General features: G+C 40.9%; 1 protein-coding gene across 3 annotated transcripts in view; it reads left to right on the forward strand.

Moving 5' to 3' along the window:
• The window catches only part of enox2 (ecto-NOX disulfide-thiol exchanger 2), a 338,606-nt gene that overhangs the window by 308,821 nt on the left and 10,792 nt on the right, over positions 1-18,993 (forward strand). For all 3 annotated transcript variants that reach the window (XM_015949661.3, XM_054739246.2, XM_015949670.3), the window contains 5 exons: positions 6,132-6,246; positions 8,913-9,100; positions 12,510-12,650; positions 16,812-16,868; positions 17,094-17,199. In XM_015949661.3, the coding sequence (XP_015805147.1) occupies positions 6,132-6,246; positions 8,913-9,100; positions 12,510-12,650; positions 16,812-16,868; positions 17,094-17,199 (607 nt within the window). The remainder of the gene's footprint in view (positions 1-6,131; positions 6,247-8,912; positions 9,101-12,509; positions 12,651-16,811; positions 16,869-17,093; positions 17,200-18,993) is intronic.

Consider the following 18,993-nt stretch of genomic DNA (forward strand, 5'->3'; position numbering starts at 1 on the left):
AAGAAATACTAGATAATCATGTAATCTGACTATGAAATGATGAAATAACAGAATGTTACAGTATGTAAAATCTAAGCTCAATATTATAAAACATTTTTCATTCTTCTTTTAAAATGCCTTTATTAATATAACATTTTTTTTTCAAAAGTCATTTTTTCATTATAATCCAAATTATTATTGAGCCCTTTTTTTTATTCATTCAGTTTTTATTACATAACGTCTTTTTAACAAAGACAGCTTTTATTTCATAATAGTGTTTTTTTCCCATGGCTGCTTTATTTCATAATGAGACCTTACAGCAGAATGTCGCAGTCCGTCAGTCAAGACTAACGGGGCGGAGCCAGTGTGTCATTGGCTGCTAATTCAGTCAGACAAAAGCAATCACTCACAAAGAATGGACACGGTGCTCGTGTGTCCAAATCCGTGGGCAGGATGTTTATGAGTACGGGTCCTTGCCGGTGTTGTGCCATAAATCGACTGGCTGCCAAAAAATGATTAGCCACCGCGGGATCGCGCACGGTTAGGGTATTTGCATTTCTAGACGAAATTCCCCAGGATTTCGCCTTAAAACTCAGCATATCTAGCAATATGGACATTGAGAAAGCAGAGATAACCTCTTCCGGTACTTAAACAGATGTTTACCACTGATATTAGTTTTTTCAAGTTCGGAAGTTGTTTTAAGTGTTGCTATTTGTCTTAAACAGCTTTACAATGACACTGTGTAGGTTACTATCTATACATTACTTTGCTCGATTTAAAAGTAACAAGATAAAATCACTTCCGCACATAAAATTAAGATTGTCACTTGCTAAATAGTGACTATACCCTCCTGTTTACCTATAAGTAAGGCCTAAAAATATCTTTAAATTCTTTATTGATGATTTAATTGTAGACAACAAAAATGGCATTTTACTTGCCAAAAAGTGATTGAATCGCTCAGTTTTTCATGGAGGCTAAAATTGACCAAATAAGGGTTTTATGTATTATCTGTTGATGTTATTGTACTCATACTGTCTACTGCACATGTGTCAGACACAAGGCCCGCGGGGCATTTTTATGTGGCCCGCGAGATAAATATCAAAAATATATTAAAACTGGCCCACTGGCCGATTTTACCGCAAAGACTTCAACTCCCATGATGCTTTGCGGCGTTAGCACGGAGCCAAAGCACCCCCTCTTTTGTGTTTTTTCCAGCGTCTGCTGCCGGTGTCTGCAGCTCTGCTGTCTCGGACAATCTAAACTCCTCTCACTCAGCTATTTTCTGACTGAAGCCCAGAAACGGAGATTCTAGCCGCTCAGTAATGTGTTCATGACTGAAAGAGAAAGTTTTCCAGCTAATGTCCAGACAGAGCTGATATAACTCCAGCGAGCAGCGACATGCTCAAACCAGCATAACTCTGTGGCTGCTGTCATTGTTGTTTTTCCTCCACGACACACAACAACGTGGTCAAGCTGCTCAGACATGTTCAGCAGCACAAACCTAAGTGAGCACCTGTTGTCATCTAATGTTGTCATTATTATGATGAAGATGAACAAAACAACAGGAGTCTCCTCCTCAGCTCAGGTCAGCCCCATGATGCAGGTATCTGGCTGGAACAGGTGAGCATCACAGTAAACCAGTGGAGCAAGCTGAGCTTTAAGTATTTAGGTTTTATGCTCTTTTTCTGCGCCAAAACATGAAAGTTAACAGGTGAGATGTTGCATTTTCATTTAAGATAAAATGATATTTTTATTTTGTTGTTGGCCCGTGAGAAAAGATTTAACCTACAGTAAACAGGAAGTGGAAAGGCTGCAGATAGATGAATAGAATAGAAAATCCCTTTATTGTTCCTCAGTGGGGAAAGCTAGATGTCACAGCAGCGATGACACGTATTACAGGAGAAAAAAGAATGAAAAATAAGAAAAATGAATAAACAAGAAAACATAAATCCTGAATAGATTTTTAAAATGCTGAAAATACCACAAGTAATGAATACCACTGATGCCTTTTATTTCAAACTGACTTGCTCGTGTGTAATTTGGTTATTCCACATTCAGTGTTAATGCAGAAATATGTTTGTTTCCAAATTAAAAGGTTCAAAATTGCATATACGTTGATAAAGAAAATGTGGAAATTTTCCGTCACTTTTTCAAAAAATATTAAGTTTGGCCCTCGACTCCGCCCCAGTTTCATTTCGGCCCCTTGTGAGTTTGAGTTTGACACCCCTGGTCTACTGTATCATCATAAACACCCCAAAAATGGCAACAAATGATCATTTCCCTTGCCAAAAATTTATTACAGGGTCCTGGTCACCTGTAAAGGGTTAAATTGACCTAAATATTACTTTATTTATTATCTCTTGATGTTATTAGTCCCATCACAGGATGCTGGGTCTCTTCCACATTCATAAACACCCCAAAAATGGCAACAAATGATCATTTCCCTTGCCAAAAATTGATTACAGTGCCCTGGTCACCCCGCACTTGTATACCGCCTCTCAGAATAAGGACTCCAAAGTGCTTTACACTAAAGTGTATCATTCATCCATTGACTCACACATTCACACACTGATGGTGATGAGCTACGATGTAGCCATAGCTGCCCAGGGGCACAGGCGCCACCGGTCTCATCGACCCTCACTAGCAGGCAAGTTGTGTTAAGTGTCTTGCCCAAGGACGCAACAGCAGAATTCTCTGTCCGGAGCCAGGATCAAACTTGCAACCTTCCGATTAATGGACAACCCGCTAAACCTGTTGAGCCATTGCTGCCCGCAGATATTCTGGGAACCACCAGTACACCTGCAGTCTGAGAGCGAAGTGCTCGGTTATGAACATATGGAACAATCAGATCACTGATGTATGATGGAGCTTGATTGTTAAGAGCTTTATATGTGAGAAGGAGGATCTTAAAATCTATTCTGAATTTAACAGGTAGCCAATGTAGGGAAGTTAAGACAGGAGCCATTTTGGCTTTTTGTGTGCATCATAGCAACTTATTACAAACATCTTTCATCCATATATCACCAAAAGCTTGCTGTTTCACCCGTGTGGGTTATTGCTGTGTGCACTCAATCTGAGCTGAAATCCACTGGCTTCAGTTAAATACAAGGAGGAAATCAGAGCTGTGAGATGCACACATACGTTCTCTATGAAGGTCAGGGAGCCATTATAATGGGCTCTAAGTATGGAAAAAGCCACACAAAGCTGCAGAAGTCTGCGCTTAATGCTTCAGATCTCAAAGCTGCTGGCGTGTTTTCACTTTGGTCACACATGCCTCCCTTTGAGGCTGCGATACTGGGAGCCGCTGGCCAGTGTGAATAACATAGGTGAGTAAATGCTGTTGTTTGGCTCTCATTTATTATCCAATAGGAACCCAGAGTCACTCTGACAGATTGTGTGATTGAGTAGGGTTCTGTGGTGAGGAGGTGAAATATGAGGGATGCAGGCTGCAGTGCTTAGTAGAGGCCTCTCTAGGGCAGAGTCAGACAACAGCTGCCTCCTTCTATCAGCTTTCACATGGTGTGTGTGTGTGTGTGTGTGTGTGTGTGTGTGTGTGTGTGTGTGTGTGCGTGCGTGCGTGCACTCCACCAGTTGGTTTTGTTTTTTGTTGTGTGTGTGTAATACCTGTTTGTCGTGGGCTTTGGCTGATAGCGTCAGCTGACAGATGGTAGTAAGTTTATTTACTCTTCGGTAACGTTAGATACTTTCAGTTTTTCACAAGTTCAGTTATTTATTTATTTATTTAATGCTATCATTTCTGTATTCATGTGTACAGTACAGGCTACCTTAAAGATGCACTCACAATTGGATGTTTAATCTGAATAACACAAAAATTCTGAAAAGCCACAAGAACAAGCCATTTTTACGTATTGTTTTTATATCCTTCTTTGAAAAACATAACAAAACTCTGAGAAAACCAGTTTTTAGTCTCTTTGCTAAAATAACCTACACTAAGTCATGTCGAGTCATCTTCAGCATCATTATTCATTTAAAATACTTAAGCTGCAACAGGTTGGAAGGATTTTTTGTCATATCTTAGGTCTTTTTTTCTTTTGAAACCTTGTTTCCAAATGTTTGGGATAAATTAACACTATTGAACTTCGCAACTTTATTTTTATGCTTTTTATGTTGGACTGATTTAAATCAGTTCGTTTTTATTTAGATTTTTCTCCAAAAGAGGGAGCATTAAAGGGCAAGTTCACTGAGAACCCATTTTTACTTGTTATTTTAAATATGATCGGTCACTGAGTTTAACATGCAGGCTGAAAGGAGGATATAACCTGAGAGGGACACTAAACTTAAAGATACATAAGTTTAGAACAACATTAAAACAGATGTGTATCACAATAATAGGGGTTAAATTATGGAACAATTTAGAAGAAGACATCAAAGTAAGTACAAATATAAATGTGTTTAAAATGAATTCTACAAAACATATTCTGAACAAGTATATAGTGGAAAATAGATGATTTATGTGGGTGTCCTTTATTCTAAGGAAAAGTAAATTGTATCAATTGTAAAAAGATGTGGGGGTTTTTTTTCTTTTTTTTTTTTCTTTTTTCCATATGGTTTGGTGGTTTTTGGTTTTTTGGTGACTTGTACCATTTTGTTTGTTTTAATGTAGGTTTTGTGTTAGATTTAGTAAACAAGTAAAAATTACTTGTATAAAGGGGTAGGGACATATACGTTTCCACTTCAGCCTACTCCTTTTCAAACAGAGAAGAAGGGATGATGACATGTATTTTTTCTGTTTGTGGTATTTTTAAAAAAATATGTATGTTTTCTTTGTTTGAAATAAACTAAACTAAAAAAAAAGAGGAAATAGTCTTCTACCCCGATTTGTTAGCCGCCGATAGAAAATAGATGGGGAAACACTCAGATTAGAAAAGTGACATTAGCACGTCATAATGTCAAAAAAGCAATCATGGACTCATCCATCTTAGCTCACGACGGGGAAAGCTGTTGTGTAGCATCCAAGAAGCAGCAGCTAGTAGAAGCTAAGCATTAGCAACTCCTTAACGTGGCAGAAATCCCTCAGGCTTTAGTTTTTTGTGGAGATAAAACATCAACCTTGCAAAGCAAACAGAGTCAGTGGTAGAGTCACATTGCTGTTAACAAATCAGAGGCGAGATGTCCATAAATCAGGAAATAAAACTCCAAATCCTGCCAGTCTGAAGCTCACATCTCATCTGGCTAATTTCTACTTCCTGAAACAGGAGCACGAGAGTTTTTGTGTCACGGAAATCCCCTCAGAAGGCATTCATTTGGACTAGAGACCACTGCATATGTGTTGAAAAAAACAAGTGAACTTGGTCTTTAACAACTTTTATTGTTTTTTTCAAAGAGGCTCCATATGTAGTGACATGATGTCACTGCGTTCTTCTTTCAATATGATTATACCTAAAAAAAAAGTCTGGGTTTTTTTGGCATTTTAGATGACATGCTCAAAAATAAGCTGCTTTATTTTATAGAGAATCACATCTTGCTTATTCAAAAACAAGCCATTACTTGTTTCTTCATGTCCTTGTTTATTGCAAATTAATAATTAATATATTTTTACAACCTCCTGTGCAGTATCAATCAATCAATCAAAGTAATTTATTGTCATTTCTACCACATGTGCAAGACATACAGAGAAACGAAATTGAGTTTCAGTACACACAATTCAGAGATCAGACATACATGGGCAAGACACATGACAAGAATTGGTGACTGCGGTCATTCGCAACATGAGTCGCGCTACCTTAATAGATGAAAAGGAATTACATGAGGATAGGTTGGTGGAGGGGAAAAAAACATACCAGTTACACCCGACAGGGCGTAGCTGTACTATGCAGAAAAAACACCTCAAACATATAAGCACCAATTTCAACATTCACAACATGAGACTCCGTTAGGGCGGGGGAAGGGGGGGGGGGGGGTCCACTTGACGGGAGAGAAATGCCATCTTTGTTCACTGCTCTGTTCTAAGCTGATTTGCTACAATTATCGTACATGACTCATGTTTAACATTAATTATGAATGAGTTGACTTGACCGACAGTTGCACTCAGTTCAGGACTTGCTTTAAATCGTGTAAGGCTTATGACTTGGCAGCTTTTACCCACCTGTGTTGCTCATGTGTGTGTGTCTATGTGTGTGTGTGATTTGCAGGAGATCAGGAACATGCACAATGAGCAGCTGATGGGCATCAGACGGGAGGAAGAGATGGAGATGTCGGATGATGATATGGAGGACACCCCTGACAGCAAAGACTCAGAGGACTCAGGTATGCATATGCATGCTCGGATCCACAGTCCAACACTTTTGTCATCTCTGACAGGACGTACGCCGTCAGGGATCTCCAGAGGATGAACACATTGATTGTTAAATAAGTGTGGGAGGGTTATGGCTGCCTTTGAACAGCATGACATTAATCATCCTCTGAGCATCTGACAGCCGTCGTGCAAATCTGCATGAGTTAAACAACGTGTTCAAAGTTTGTGAGAACGCTGATGGCGTTCATGGTTTACAGAGTTCATGTTGAACTTGACTGCTGAATTTTATTTGGCTCAGTCCACTTCAGTGATAAGACATGTAAGTGTGTGTGTGTGTGTGTGTGTGTGTGTGTGTGTGTGTGTGTGTGCGTGCGTGCGTGCGTGCGTGCGTGCGTGTGTGTGTGTGTCCAACCCTGCCAGCTGCCACTTCAGAAATGGAGCTGAACAGAAGTGTGTTATTCGTCTGTTTCTCCCTCGAAGGGGGGTTTTCTGTGTTTGCTGAAGCAACAGAAAATAATGGTGTTGCTTATCCCCCCCCCCCCACCCCCCCACCCCCCACCCCCCACCCCCCAACAATAACTCTGCAATGGTCGCCGGGGCAACATGCATAAACCACTCACCGCCACATGCAGGGTCGTCTGTCACCCTGCGTTCTGCGCATCACACGCACATCCTTCTGGACTCTTTCTTCCCCCTTTTAATCAGAACGATCTGCCATTTGCTAACATGACAGCATCTGTAATTAGCATGCAAATGTATGTAAACGCTGCAGCCAACTCATTTGCAACCTCACCATTTAGCTATCAGTGATTAGTACTGCTGTCAAAGACCTGTCAATTAGCCAGATAGCACGGGATTAGCTCAGGTGACGGGTGTTAATGTGCCACCTCGTGGTATTTGTGTTAACAGGCGGAGTGTTGCACTCTCTCCTCTCACTAATCTTTAAGAAAAGCAAGCCATGTTTGCACGTCAAACAGCCCCACTATAAACACCTGTGTGATGACTGCAGCCTCTTAGCGTCACGCACGGAATAGAAAAAGCCCGACTGCGGCTGTTGTACGTGACTGCACATCTAAAAGTGTGTGTGCGCGCGCGTGCACGTGCATTCGGGCACACGGATAACTGCAGGTCGATAGTGCAGCCTGTTATGTAACAGAATCTGGCCAGGCGGTTGACATCTCCTCACACCAAGCTGATGAGGCTCTCAGATCAATACACTCACCTCAAACCTTCATTTTTCTTGGAGAGGAACGCACACACACTCTGTAAGAGTTCATTAGCACTGTCAATGGTCCTTCATGATAGACTGCAGGCAGCTCTCATGAACACCTACACACTTCCTAATAAGACACTTATATTTGGCACACACACACACACACACACACACACACACACACACATGAAAGGATTTTCCCCTATCCCTTTTTTAGCCATTTTTTATTAAGCATTGCAGGAGGGGGTTGGGCTGATCGTACTGGGCATCTTGTTTATGTGCAGTTCTCCTAAAAAAGAAGTAAATAAAACCTCCCTCTGCTCAGTAGGTCAGGTCAAACGTCCAGCAGAGCGCTACTGGACAGAACGTTCTGGGATTATTACAGCTTTCAGCCATTCTTAATATGTTCCACATTTTTGATTAATTCAGCGGGACGCGAGCAGAAACTATTTTCCTCCAGCCCGACGGCTTTCATGGATGCCGAAATGTTACATGCTAGGAACTAGTAGCAAATGTACTCCTCAGTCCTGGAAACAGATCTTGGTGTGTGTTTGTGATGGATCTTAGAAAATGAGGGAAAATTCTTCAGATCAGATTAAAACCGATTAAACAGATTTATTTATTTAGCTTGTTAGCTGTAGCTAGAAAGTGCTAACTTTGTCAGATTTTTCATAAAATCATTAGGATTTACTGGATAATCTTAATTCAATGTGTGGATTTATTTTTCACTTTCCTCCCATTCAGAGTTGGGATTTATTCTGTATGATTTAAGATTATGGCCACGTTGTGTTCATTGCAGCTGCAGCAGAAATAGCATAATGACAAAATCCTGAATACTAAAATGCACAAAATAAGGTAAAATGAAGCCTAATCAGGTTTGTATTTCCATGCGTTATAGTTCCATAATCTCATATGAATCTCAAAAGTATCATAATTTCTCTGACATAAACTGTCTGTATTTTGCTTTGCCATAGACCTGCACCTTCCACTTATTTTCTGAAAATCCTCCATATGTTGTTTTTAGTGCTCTCATCAATCATTTGAACTAATAAATCAGCTGGGAATTTTTTTATTTAGACGGAAGTCAAAGGAAGGCTCCAGCTGTGACTTGAATTAAAAACAAGTATGTGAGATGTTTTTCAGGGACTTGAATGTCACCGGATTTATAAATAAACACAAGGTTGTTGTTGTTGTTTTTTTTTTTTCTTTTGGCACTCTTTGTACTTTGGGAACAAGCAGAGATCTTTCTATTAGCAGCCATCTATCAAATGGATTTGTGTCTTTCTGGGTTCCAGGATGTACAGTGGTGAAAAACCATTTCACTCTCTGTGCCTCGCTTCTACCCAGGAGGAAAAAAAAGCTTGACTGAATGTCACCATGACAAAGCAAGGCCATTTATACTAGAGAAGCTTTTAGAAGACATTTAATAAAGCTGTATTTCTAATTGTTTTGTGATAAATGTAGGGGTTTCCCAAGTAGAAGCCTTAAAGGAGGAGAACGATTCGCTGCGCTGCCAGCTGGACGCCTACAGGAACGAAGTGGAGCTGCTGAAACAGGAACAAGGAAAGAATCAGCCTGTGAGGAGCGAGGAGGACAACACTCATTCACAACAGCTCAGCTTCCTGCAGCAGGCTCTGCAAGGCATGCAAAAGGTAATGCACACACACACACACAGCCACTTCCCGTTTGTTAGGTTTGTGTTGTATTTCTGTTCTGTGGCCAGTTCGTGGATCAAAGCAGGCTGCAGGATTACCCAGTGAACTTTAATTACTGAATGAAAACCATTAATTTGTCTACCTAAAAATTAAAAGGTGGCCTAGAATTTACCTCACATTTACCTTTTTGTTGCTGAACAACGGCAGCTTGAGGCGTCCAACATAGTATCCCAAATTGGGACAACAGAAGCTCAGGAGGTAGAGCGGGTTGTCAAGTAATCGGAAGGCTGCAGGTTCGATCCCGACTCCAACCAGAGAAGGTTGCTGTTGTGTTCTTGGGCAAGACACTTAACCCGCCTTGCCTGCTGGTGGTGGTCGAAGAGACCGGTGGCGCCTGTGTACAGCAGGCCCCGCCTCTGTCAGTGCGCACCAGGGCAGCTGTGGCTACATTGTAGCTCATCCCCACCAGTGTGTGAATGGGTGAATGACTGTGTTGTGAAGTGCCTTGGGGAGTTGTACTACCCTAAGAAAGCAATATACAAATACAGGCCATTTACCTTTTTAACTAAATCCCTGTGCCGTCTCTGACCTGATTTCCTGTTTAAATTAGTAAACTTTTAAAAGCGAGGGAGAAACGGCCCGATCTGAGAAAAGCTGGATTAACAGGTCATAAGCAACACACGCCCTTAAATTAACATTTCACAATCCACTTCAATGTTAGCAATATATAAATGTTGGTTGCTGTAATGCTAACAGCAGTACAGCACTACCCCGAGCTACTGCTAACGCTAGCTCGCTAACGCTTCATTTTCTTTCTCCCGTTCCTCACATTTTATCATCACAAATTTTTTATTTTTTTTTTGTGAAGCACCTTGTGATATTTATCTTGCAAGGCGCTATATAAAAGATAATTTTCTTTCTTTCTTTTCTTTCTAGCCAGAGCTACTGCTAGCATCCCTGATGGATGAGAGAAAAACAACAAAGAATAATGGAGCACCACTGATATTCCAGAATGTACTGAGATGTGGTAGTGTGGACGAGCGAGGGAAGATGTGGCAAGAACAAGGACCTCATGCTATGGATCTATCTGGCATTCATTCATAATCTGAATATTGCCAGTAGATCTTGGTGCTCCAACATTCTTCTGTGTTGTTTTCCCCTTGTCCAACAATGGCGTTAGCTGCTCAGGCTAGCAGTCGTTCAGCGGCTGGCATTATGATAAATGATAAATGACCCGCACTTGTATAGCACCTCTCAGAGTAAGGACTCCAAAGCGCTTTACACAACATTGTATCATTCATCCATTCACACACTCATTCATACACTGGTGGGGATGAGCTACAATGTAGCCACAGCTGCCCTGGGGCGCACTGACAGAGGCGAGGCTGCCGAGCACAGGCGCCACCGGTCCCTCCGACCACCACCAGCAGGCAAGGTGGGTTAAGAGTCTTGCCCAAGGACACAACAGCAGAATTCTCTGTCCGGAGCCGGGATCGAACCTGCAACCTTCCGATTACTACAACCCTGGCCCATTACAGCAGCCAGCATTTATATATTGCTGGCCCTGAAGTGGGTTGGAACATGCATATGCAGGGAGGTGTGTCTACATTTATGATGTCTTTAACCAGCTTTCCTCAGAACAACCCGTTTCTCACTCCCCTTTTAAAAATAAATCATCTACACAGAAAGCCAGTCAGACAAGGCTCTGACTTTGAATGCTACCTTTAACCACCCGAGCTGCCTTTATTCAACAACAACAACAATACAAATGTGGTTTTAAATTCTACTGCTTCTTTAAAAAAAAAAACTTTGACTGTGAAAGGAATTATATTTGCAGGTGGATATTTAAACAAATTGGATTCATTGTTTCTTTGAAAATGTGCCTGGTGAAGTTCTTCAGGCTTGTGCTTTTAAATGACTGATTAAACGTGAAAATCATCCATGAAGTACAACAGGATTAAAAGTTTCTGGTTTTATCTTTACCTATCAGACAACTTAGTTTGACAGTCGAGGTTCACACAGAAAAATAAAGAAATTGCTAAATTAAATATTGTCAGGAAAATACAGGCTTCGTGTTATGATGAAAGTTCTGAATTAAAAATAAACTTTGAAAGACTATTTATGAGTTTTGTTTGTGTTTAGTACAATTTGCTTGATTACTAATAGTATTTTATAAAAACTGTGTCCTGAAAATAGCATTTCACCAAACATTTTTACCACAATCTAGTCTGTGTTTTAAATCGCTGCTTAAAATTCAGTTATTGGAGTTTGGAAAAGACAAAAACTATTTAACATAGAAGAGAATCTTTTCAAAGGCAAATAATTAGTAGGACTAAAAGTCATCATCAAGCATTAAAATCATCAAGAAAAGATCATTTAAAGGTGGCTGTCGTCCACCTTTAGGTTTTGATAGGCATCCTCTCTCAGCTGTTCTTCCTGGGTAATGGAAATTATGATGGACTCATGTTTAGGAGAAAAGAAACCATTAAGCCCGTGCTGTTCATGTCTCCCTGCAGAGAGTAATCACCTTTCCAACGTCTCATAGTATGTTCATGAGAAGATGAGATGCAGATGAGATTAAACAAACTCACAGGCTGTGACACGTGGAGCCTGGGCCCGTCAACGTCCACATGTTGTTTCACCACCGTCACTTAAACCTGCAGTAAAACACTACCAGCGTGTAACTGCTCTCATCACTAACGCTCTACCTCCTTACTGAAGGTTTTTATCTGTGCAAGAAAAGATAAAATACTGTTAGCAAAGCAGTAGATCTGGGTTCAGTAGAGAACTTCAGAGGACAAATAGCTGAATGTTAATGTTTTCTAACAATAAAGATGAGCTCTCCTTCATTTCCCCAAAGTAGGTGTGAAACTCAAGTGCTATTACTTAAAAGTGTATCCATCATTGTGTGTGATTTGTAATTCTGATTATCTACTACACGCAAGCCTGCATAAAATTAGGAAAACATGAAGGTAAAACATTGTTGAATATTGAAAATAGTGATATTATGTCATCACCATGCTGACAACTTGGGCTGCAGCTGAGCATTTAGATTAATGGGATGTACATAAACTCAGCCAATTGTTCCCTAACTTTTATTGTATACATAAAATAAAATGTTCAGAACATTCATCTCGATAAAAATCCCTCATCAGGGAGTCTTTGTAGCGCTGTCCAAGCATAGCTCATCAAGATGTTTGTAACAGTCTGTTAAAGGTGAATCTCTTTATTATTGAGACAAGGTGATGGGGTCTGAGCAGACATGTAGAACCTAAAGGGGTTATGCAAAACTCCCCCATTGCATCCTTTTCACCATTCAAGAGTTGTTTCAGTCCTGGAGTTGTTGTCGCAGCTGGTTTCCACCATAGCACTGACAGCTTCATGTTTTACCTTTTTGTTTACGCAGCAACTATTAAAAATGAGGGATGAGCTGAAGCAGCGGGAAGCAGACCTGGGGCAGAGCTTGGAGGACAAACAGCAGCTGAAGTCACAAGTCCAGAACCTGAAGGAAAGTCTCCAGAATCTCCAGAACACACACAAAACACCGGTCAGTGTGACGGACGACGAACTTTCCTCAGCGTGTTTAATCTTATCTGTGGGGTTTGGTTTCAATTTGTTCTAATCTGTACTTTATTAAATAGAAAGATTCGATGCGTGAAATTAAAATAATAAAATTATCAATAAACAAAGAAGTTGTATAATACTGAATAATGTAGCTTCTGGCTGAGAAAGTTACTGAAGCTGAATTAACATTTCAAAACTCATCAAATATTTATCATCTTAACTTCAAAAATATCTTAAAACAGTCTGAAAAAAGTAAGAAATTCTTGCAACTGCTGTCCATAACTGCCTTCAGATCTTTCATTTTGAAATGAAATTCTAAATAAACATTCTTACAGCATTTTTAAGCGACTGATTAAAGATGATTGTTTGTAATTATTGAGCTAGAAAAAGAACACATTTTAACTACTAATCTTTATTATGATTGCTAATCGTAGCCACAATATGCATTATTGGTTGTTGTTTTTTTACTTGATTGAAATAACTCCACAATCAATACTTTGCCACTGATTGTGTTCAGCGACTTCTCTCTGTGGGAGGAGAGAGAGAGAACGTAATAATCTCCCATAAATCTGAAGCAGAGGACTAACTGTTCTCTCTCTTCTGCAGCAGATCTGATGTAAATGACCAACAGAAACTCATTTAAAGGTTCTTATTTTGGAACATTTCTTGGATGTATCTGCACTCTCACACAAACCAAACGTTAGCATAAAGGCACTAAGTCATCAGTGTGATGGGGCTGCCCTGTCTGCTGTTATAAACCGTCTCCGAGCTTTTACAGACGGAAGAATCAGCAGTGAGAGCCGCTCCTGCTGCATTAGGTATTCATTAAATCATGTCTCGTCTCCAGCTCAACCACATCCAACGCTAATTAACTCCGTTTGACTACAGCGATACCCAATCTGATAAACAGTCTGAAATGTCGGGGGTCATTTCTCCTTCGTAGTCACGTGTGTTTACTAACGTTGCCGGTGCTGTCCCGTAATCCCAGAAGTCAGGTGTTAGTTTGTTAAGGTTCCCTCTGGCCGTGTGTGATGAGAGGAATGCTGGTCGTTCAAATTAGCCTTGGATAAAACGCCCCTTAAACTGGTAATAACACAAGCTAACGGCTCTGGTGTCACGCAGATGTGTGTGTGTGTGTGTGTGTGTGTGTGTGTGTGTGTGTGTGTGTGTGTGTGTGTGTGTGTGTGTGTGTGTGTGTGTGTGTGTGTGTGTGTGTGTGTGTGTGTGTGTGTGTGTGTGTGTGTGTGATCGCACAGAGCTGAATCAGGAACGCGTTAACAGATGCCTCCTTTAGAGGAACACTTGTCAATAGCTCGTTAATAGTGAGGAGTTTGATAAGGAATGTGTCCCTGCCACGGCGAACCGGAGGAAATATGCTAATTAAATTCCGACATACAAGCAATCGTGAATCATGAGAGACAGTCTCATTACTAGGGGAAAAGAGAAATCAATTTTAGGGTTTTGGTTTCTCTGAAGATCAGCAGACGTTTGGGATGATTTGTCACTTTGAGGACTTTTGTTCTTTGTGGCTTCAGTTCTCCCTCGTTGGTTCGCCGTCCCTCTGTCCCCGAGCTGTCACCAAACATTCCTCCTCTGACTGGAGTGCAGGTCATTCCAGAGATTAACCGTAATATTAGTATTATTAGCATGATGAAAACAAACCTTTTCATAATTTTTCATCTTTTATTTCTACCGCCAGTCGTTTTCACGGATGATTGATCTGATGATCGGTTTTTATAATCAATGCACACAAAGTGGGAGGGTTAGATGAATAATGAGGTAACAGTTGTAACAGTGTACAGATAAATTAACTGAGAATTTGATGAGTATACCTAGAATTATGTACTTTTGTTGAAAAAGTTTTAGCTGCTAATCTAAGTAAATCAGGAATCCTAACATGCTTTCTGTCTTCACTGGCTTGTTCCTGCTGGGTAACACTCCGATGAAGAAATGGTCTCATATTCTGTGGAAAATACATTTCCCCTTTAAGATCCACAGAAAAACACGCATAGCTGTTTTTTTTATAAAGCTTCAAGTTGACCACGTCACAGTCTAAATGCTCACCGTTTGTCCATCTGGAGACCATCAAAGTTCCAACGTGTCCCTCCTCCAGTAAAGTTATATTTGCACATGAAATCCACACGTTAAGACTGTCCCAATATAGATGCTGGTTAACAAACTTTTAACCTTCATGAATATTATATTATTATTGTTATTATTGTTTACTGTTCTTCACTCATCAACAAATGTAGGATATAACTGTTTATCAAATCAAATCAACTTTATTTATATAGCACTTTTCATACAAAAAAAATGCAACTCAAAGTGCTTCACAAATTAAAATGGCCCCATAGATCCCATATTCCCATCCCAGCCCCCCTCCCCAAGTATAAAACAATTGACAACTGCAGTTCCCCTCCCGCAATCAATTTCCAGGGTGAACGTACACTCACCCACACACTTGCACACACACACACACACACACACACACACACACACACACACACACGATCAACAGAGTAAACAATAGGCTGATTTCAGATGGGTCAGATAATGGACGACACATCATCAGCGGAGCCATCTGCCTCGACAGCAACAGATCCACGGCAGCAGCCAAGACACCGGCCCATGATGCCCAGGGAGGGAGGGCGGAGACCACCACCACTGCCCGGGCACTACCCGAGGAGCGCCCCGGCCGCCGCCGCCGACCACCGGCCCCAAGGCAGAGGGCTCCGCAACAACGCAAAGTTAAAATATGTCAAAACATCTAAAACACCCAAGAGTGACACCAGATATAACAATGTATTTATCTACTTATCAACTTACTACGTATGACTCGTCTTCACGAGTCATCTAGAGTTTTCTGGTGCCGACCCGTAACTGGCTACAGCCATGAAAGTCATGAAACGGCAGTGAGAAAGTGACATTTTACCAAATTTGACCACAGGATGTCAGTCTTTCCTTATTCCTTTAAAGTGACAGTGTGTATTTTTCCTGGTGATAACGGGCAGTACATACCTAAATCATTGCAAGTAAGCAGTATTTATGTGTTGGAGTAAGACCTCACCAATGGAGGCCCAATATGGTCAAAAAGCTCTGGGGAGTGCAAACTTCAGCAAAATAACAAGCACATCAGACTCCCTTTCATCACTGACAACAAGTGAAGAGGTAAATGTGTAAAACAACAACATTTAAGAATGGTGAAAATTTTATAACCATTTGAGACAAATCAGTAAATGTTTTTGTCCTCATGGGCTCCTGTACAAGGAAACATGGCATCTAATGGGCCATTCCCATCTGTACCGGGTCGGCCCGGGCCGGGTAGCCCCAGTCGGCCCCAGCCTGGCCCGGTTGATTCCACACATCCTTGCCTTAAGCCCATGTGGGCTGATTCTACCCACCAATCAGAGGCTTGCTCTAATGGAAGGTGTGAATTTGCTGTCAGCAGTGGGTGTGTTGGCCCTGGTCGGCCTGAAGCAGACCCCCTCGAGAAGAGGGCTGAGAATGAGCCTTGGTTGGCCCGGAAAAATACCAGGCCACCCAGATATGTAAACAACCTACGCTACCCGGCCCGGGCCGACCCGGTACAGATAGGAATGGCCCATAATATTGCGTCGCCCAGAGACATAGACCCGCTCCCATGTATTTTAGACCTGATTTTTATGGTTATATGTTATGAAGCCGCCAACATTTTTCAAGAACTGGGATTCATTTCACTAATTTTCAACAACCTTTTGATGGATATTTCCAGAAATAATGGTCTTGTCTCTTTAAGTCCAATCAAATATTTGACTTTCATTTTTCAAGCCAATGGAGGCTGTTCCGTATTTAATAGGTGACATGTTTGTTCCAATTTAGACTTAAATGTAGTTTGTTTATCAAAATGAAGCTCAGTGTTTCACCTTTTTGTTCCAAGAAAAAAATTGTTTTCCAAACTATTTTATTATAGTAAACGTAGTGATCGGAAATGAAAAAGTCACTCCCAAATTCCCAATTAACAGTATCTTCTTCTTCTTCTTCTTCTTCTCCTCCTTCTTCTTCTTCTTCTTCTCCTTCTTCTCCTTCTTCTTCTTCTTCTCCTTCTTCTTCTTCTTCTTCTTCTTCTTCTTCTTCTTCTTCTTCTTCTCGTATTTATGTGTTGCAGGCAGAAATGTTAAATAAGGATGGTCAAGGCAGCGAGGAGAATCCCAATGAAACTAGCGTAAGTGGACAGCTTTCTTTGTTTTTTGTTGTTGTTTTTTTTTTTGGGGGGGGGGGTCTATTTGACAGAAGCCAAAATGGTTCACTGTCTTTTAAAAAAACAAAACAAAACTAATTTTGAATGGGTTGCACATGTCTGTATACCTTTATTCCACCACACACAGGTGAAAGTCTTATTTGTATTCACTGGTGGAAAATTCATCTTAAGTCAACGACATGTTTGCAGGAGGCCACGCTTACAGCAGTCGTGTCCTGCAGTCAGGAGAAAAGGGGTCCCACAGAGAGGAATTCACCGAGTCCTGTTCACTCCGAGCGGGAAGCTCTGCTGGTCGGTAAGTTGTCCGCCCGCCTGTTGCTGCTGATGCCACTTAGTCTAAAACACTCAGCTGTATTCAGACTCTACGGTTTTACACGGCTTGCCTTTTTGCAGACTTTTTCTACAAGATCAAAGCAAAAACTGGATTTTTTTCATAAATATATTAAACTAATAAAACTGCTAATTTATTTTATTTATGCACCTTAGAAATAAAATGCCGTCTTTTCATTGGTTGTTTCCCCTAATTAAACATCAAAAGCAAAGGGATAACTTCCTCTGTGCACAATGAATACAAAGAGCTAGAATCATGCTCCATGTTTGTCACAAGAACACAAGTGTCAACACTTTCCCACCAGCTGCATAGACACTCTTAGAAAGCCTCCATTTGATTGCTTTGTTGACGATTTGCTTGGGAACTTTCCAAAATAATAGTAGGAATGATGGCTAATTAAAAAGCACGCCAATCAAACAAACAGCTTTGAAAGCATCAGCACTTAAAATAAACTCTTCCTGTTTGTTTTTGACAGCTTAACCTATCTCCAAAAACATCCATTTCCTTTTTTTTTTGCAGCGTCATTGATAGAATGCCATTTTAAACTTGCGGTGGATTCATCTTCATTATCTATGCTGTTGTAAACAATCTCATTAATAAAACGCGACCAGTTAAAGGACCTTAAACCCGCCCACTTCCAGACATGGCGGTTAGTTGGAGAGGTGTGGGGAAAACATGTTTGGAAGTCATTTCTACCTCTTTACCAAAGAGCCTTGTGTGCATTTTGCATCGGTTTAGTCCCCGTGCCCGCGTCACATACTTCATTAGGTGATGCTGTGCCAAATCTGTATCTTTATTATTGCAGGTTTTATTGAGTTCACACAGTTAGAACCTTGTTTAGGTTTTAGGGAGTGTGTTGGCATGCAGTCGTAGCTTTGTTTCTGAGATTTCAGGTGTTTCTTGATGTGTGGTTGAGTTTTCTGACTAATTAAATATCAGACTCAAAGAGGGAATTAAGGTGTAAAAAACAGAGAAGCAGTTGGAGTTTCTGTTCATTTCTAGAAATGAAAGTGATGATTATTCATGTTTTACTGAAATGAGCATGAATAATAAATCTGACTTTGAGTCATATTGGTAACACACACACACATAAATGTTTTAGGAAGAACATTTTTATCGAGATTTAAGCACAAACATGCAAAGCCTCTTTTTCTCTCTCTCTCTCTGCACTGGGTGAACTCGGCTGCACCGATCATGGTGAGATTGTGGCTTGTTGTTCTATCTGAGTGCACCATTTGACTCCCGTTTAACGGAGCGGCTCCAGACGAGCGCCTTGTTTGTGCTCGAGTATCGATTGACCCCCTGCGGGTGACAAAAATGAAGTCTTGGTGCAGCATTTTCCTCTAAAAGCTTGGAGTGACTATTGTGTTTCTGCTCCGCGGAGAGCTTTGTGGCTTTCCCCGTGTGCGGCTTTGTGGACGGTGAGGAAGCAGAGATGGAGGATTACCTCTCCCCTGGTCCTCTCAGAGAGCCGATAACAGATGGTTTGTTTGTGCTGGGGAGAGGACGGCTTTGATCAGAGACAACGCCATCAAAGGCGTCATTAAACTCTCCGTCTAATCTGGAGCGACAACATACAAGAGGCCTTTAACCATAATGGGACTCTGGGAGAAGTCTCCAGAAGCTGGTCTTCCTCCCCCTTCGGTCTGAGGAGATGAGAAGAAGTTGGATTAACTGGTGTTCCTTTGGTAATTCATGATGTTTACCAGTGGAGTGGAGCTGGATGGACTGTGTTTGAATTAACATCTTTTCTTGACT

Source organism: Nothobranchius furzeri, chromosome 1 (genome assembly GCF_043380555.1).
Source record: "Nothobranchius furzeri strain GRZ-AD chromosome 1, NfurGRZ-RIMD1, whole genome shotgun sequence".
NCBI lineage: Eukaryota > Metazoa > Chordata > Actinopteri > Cyprinodontiformes > Nothobranchiidae > Nothobranchius > Nothobranchius furzeri.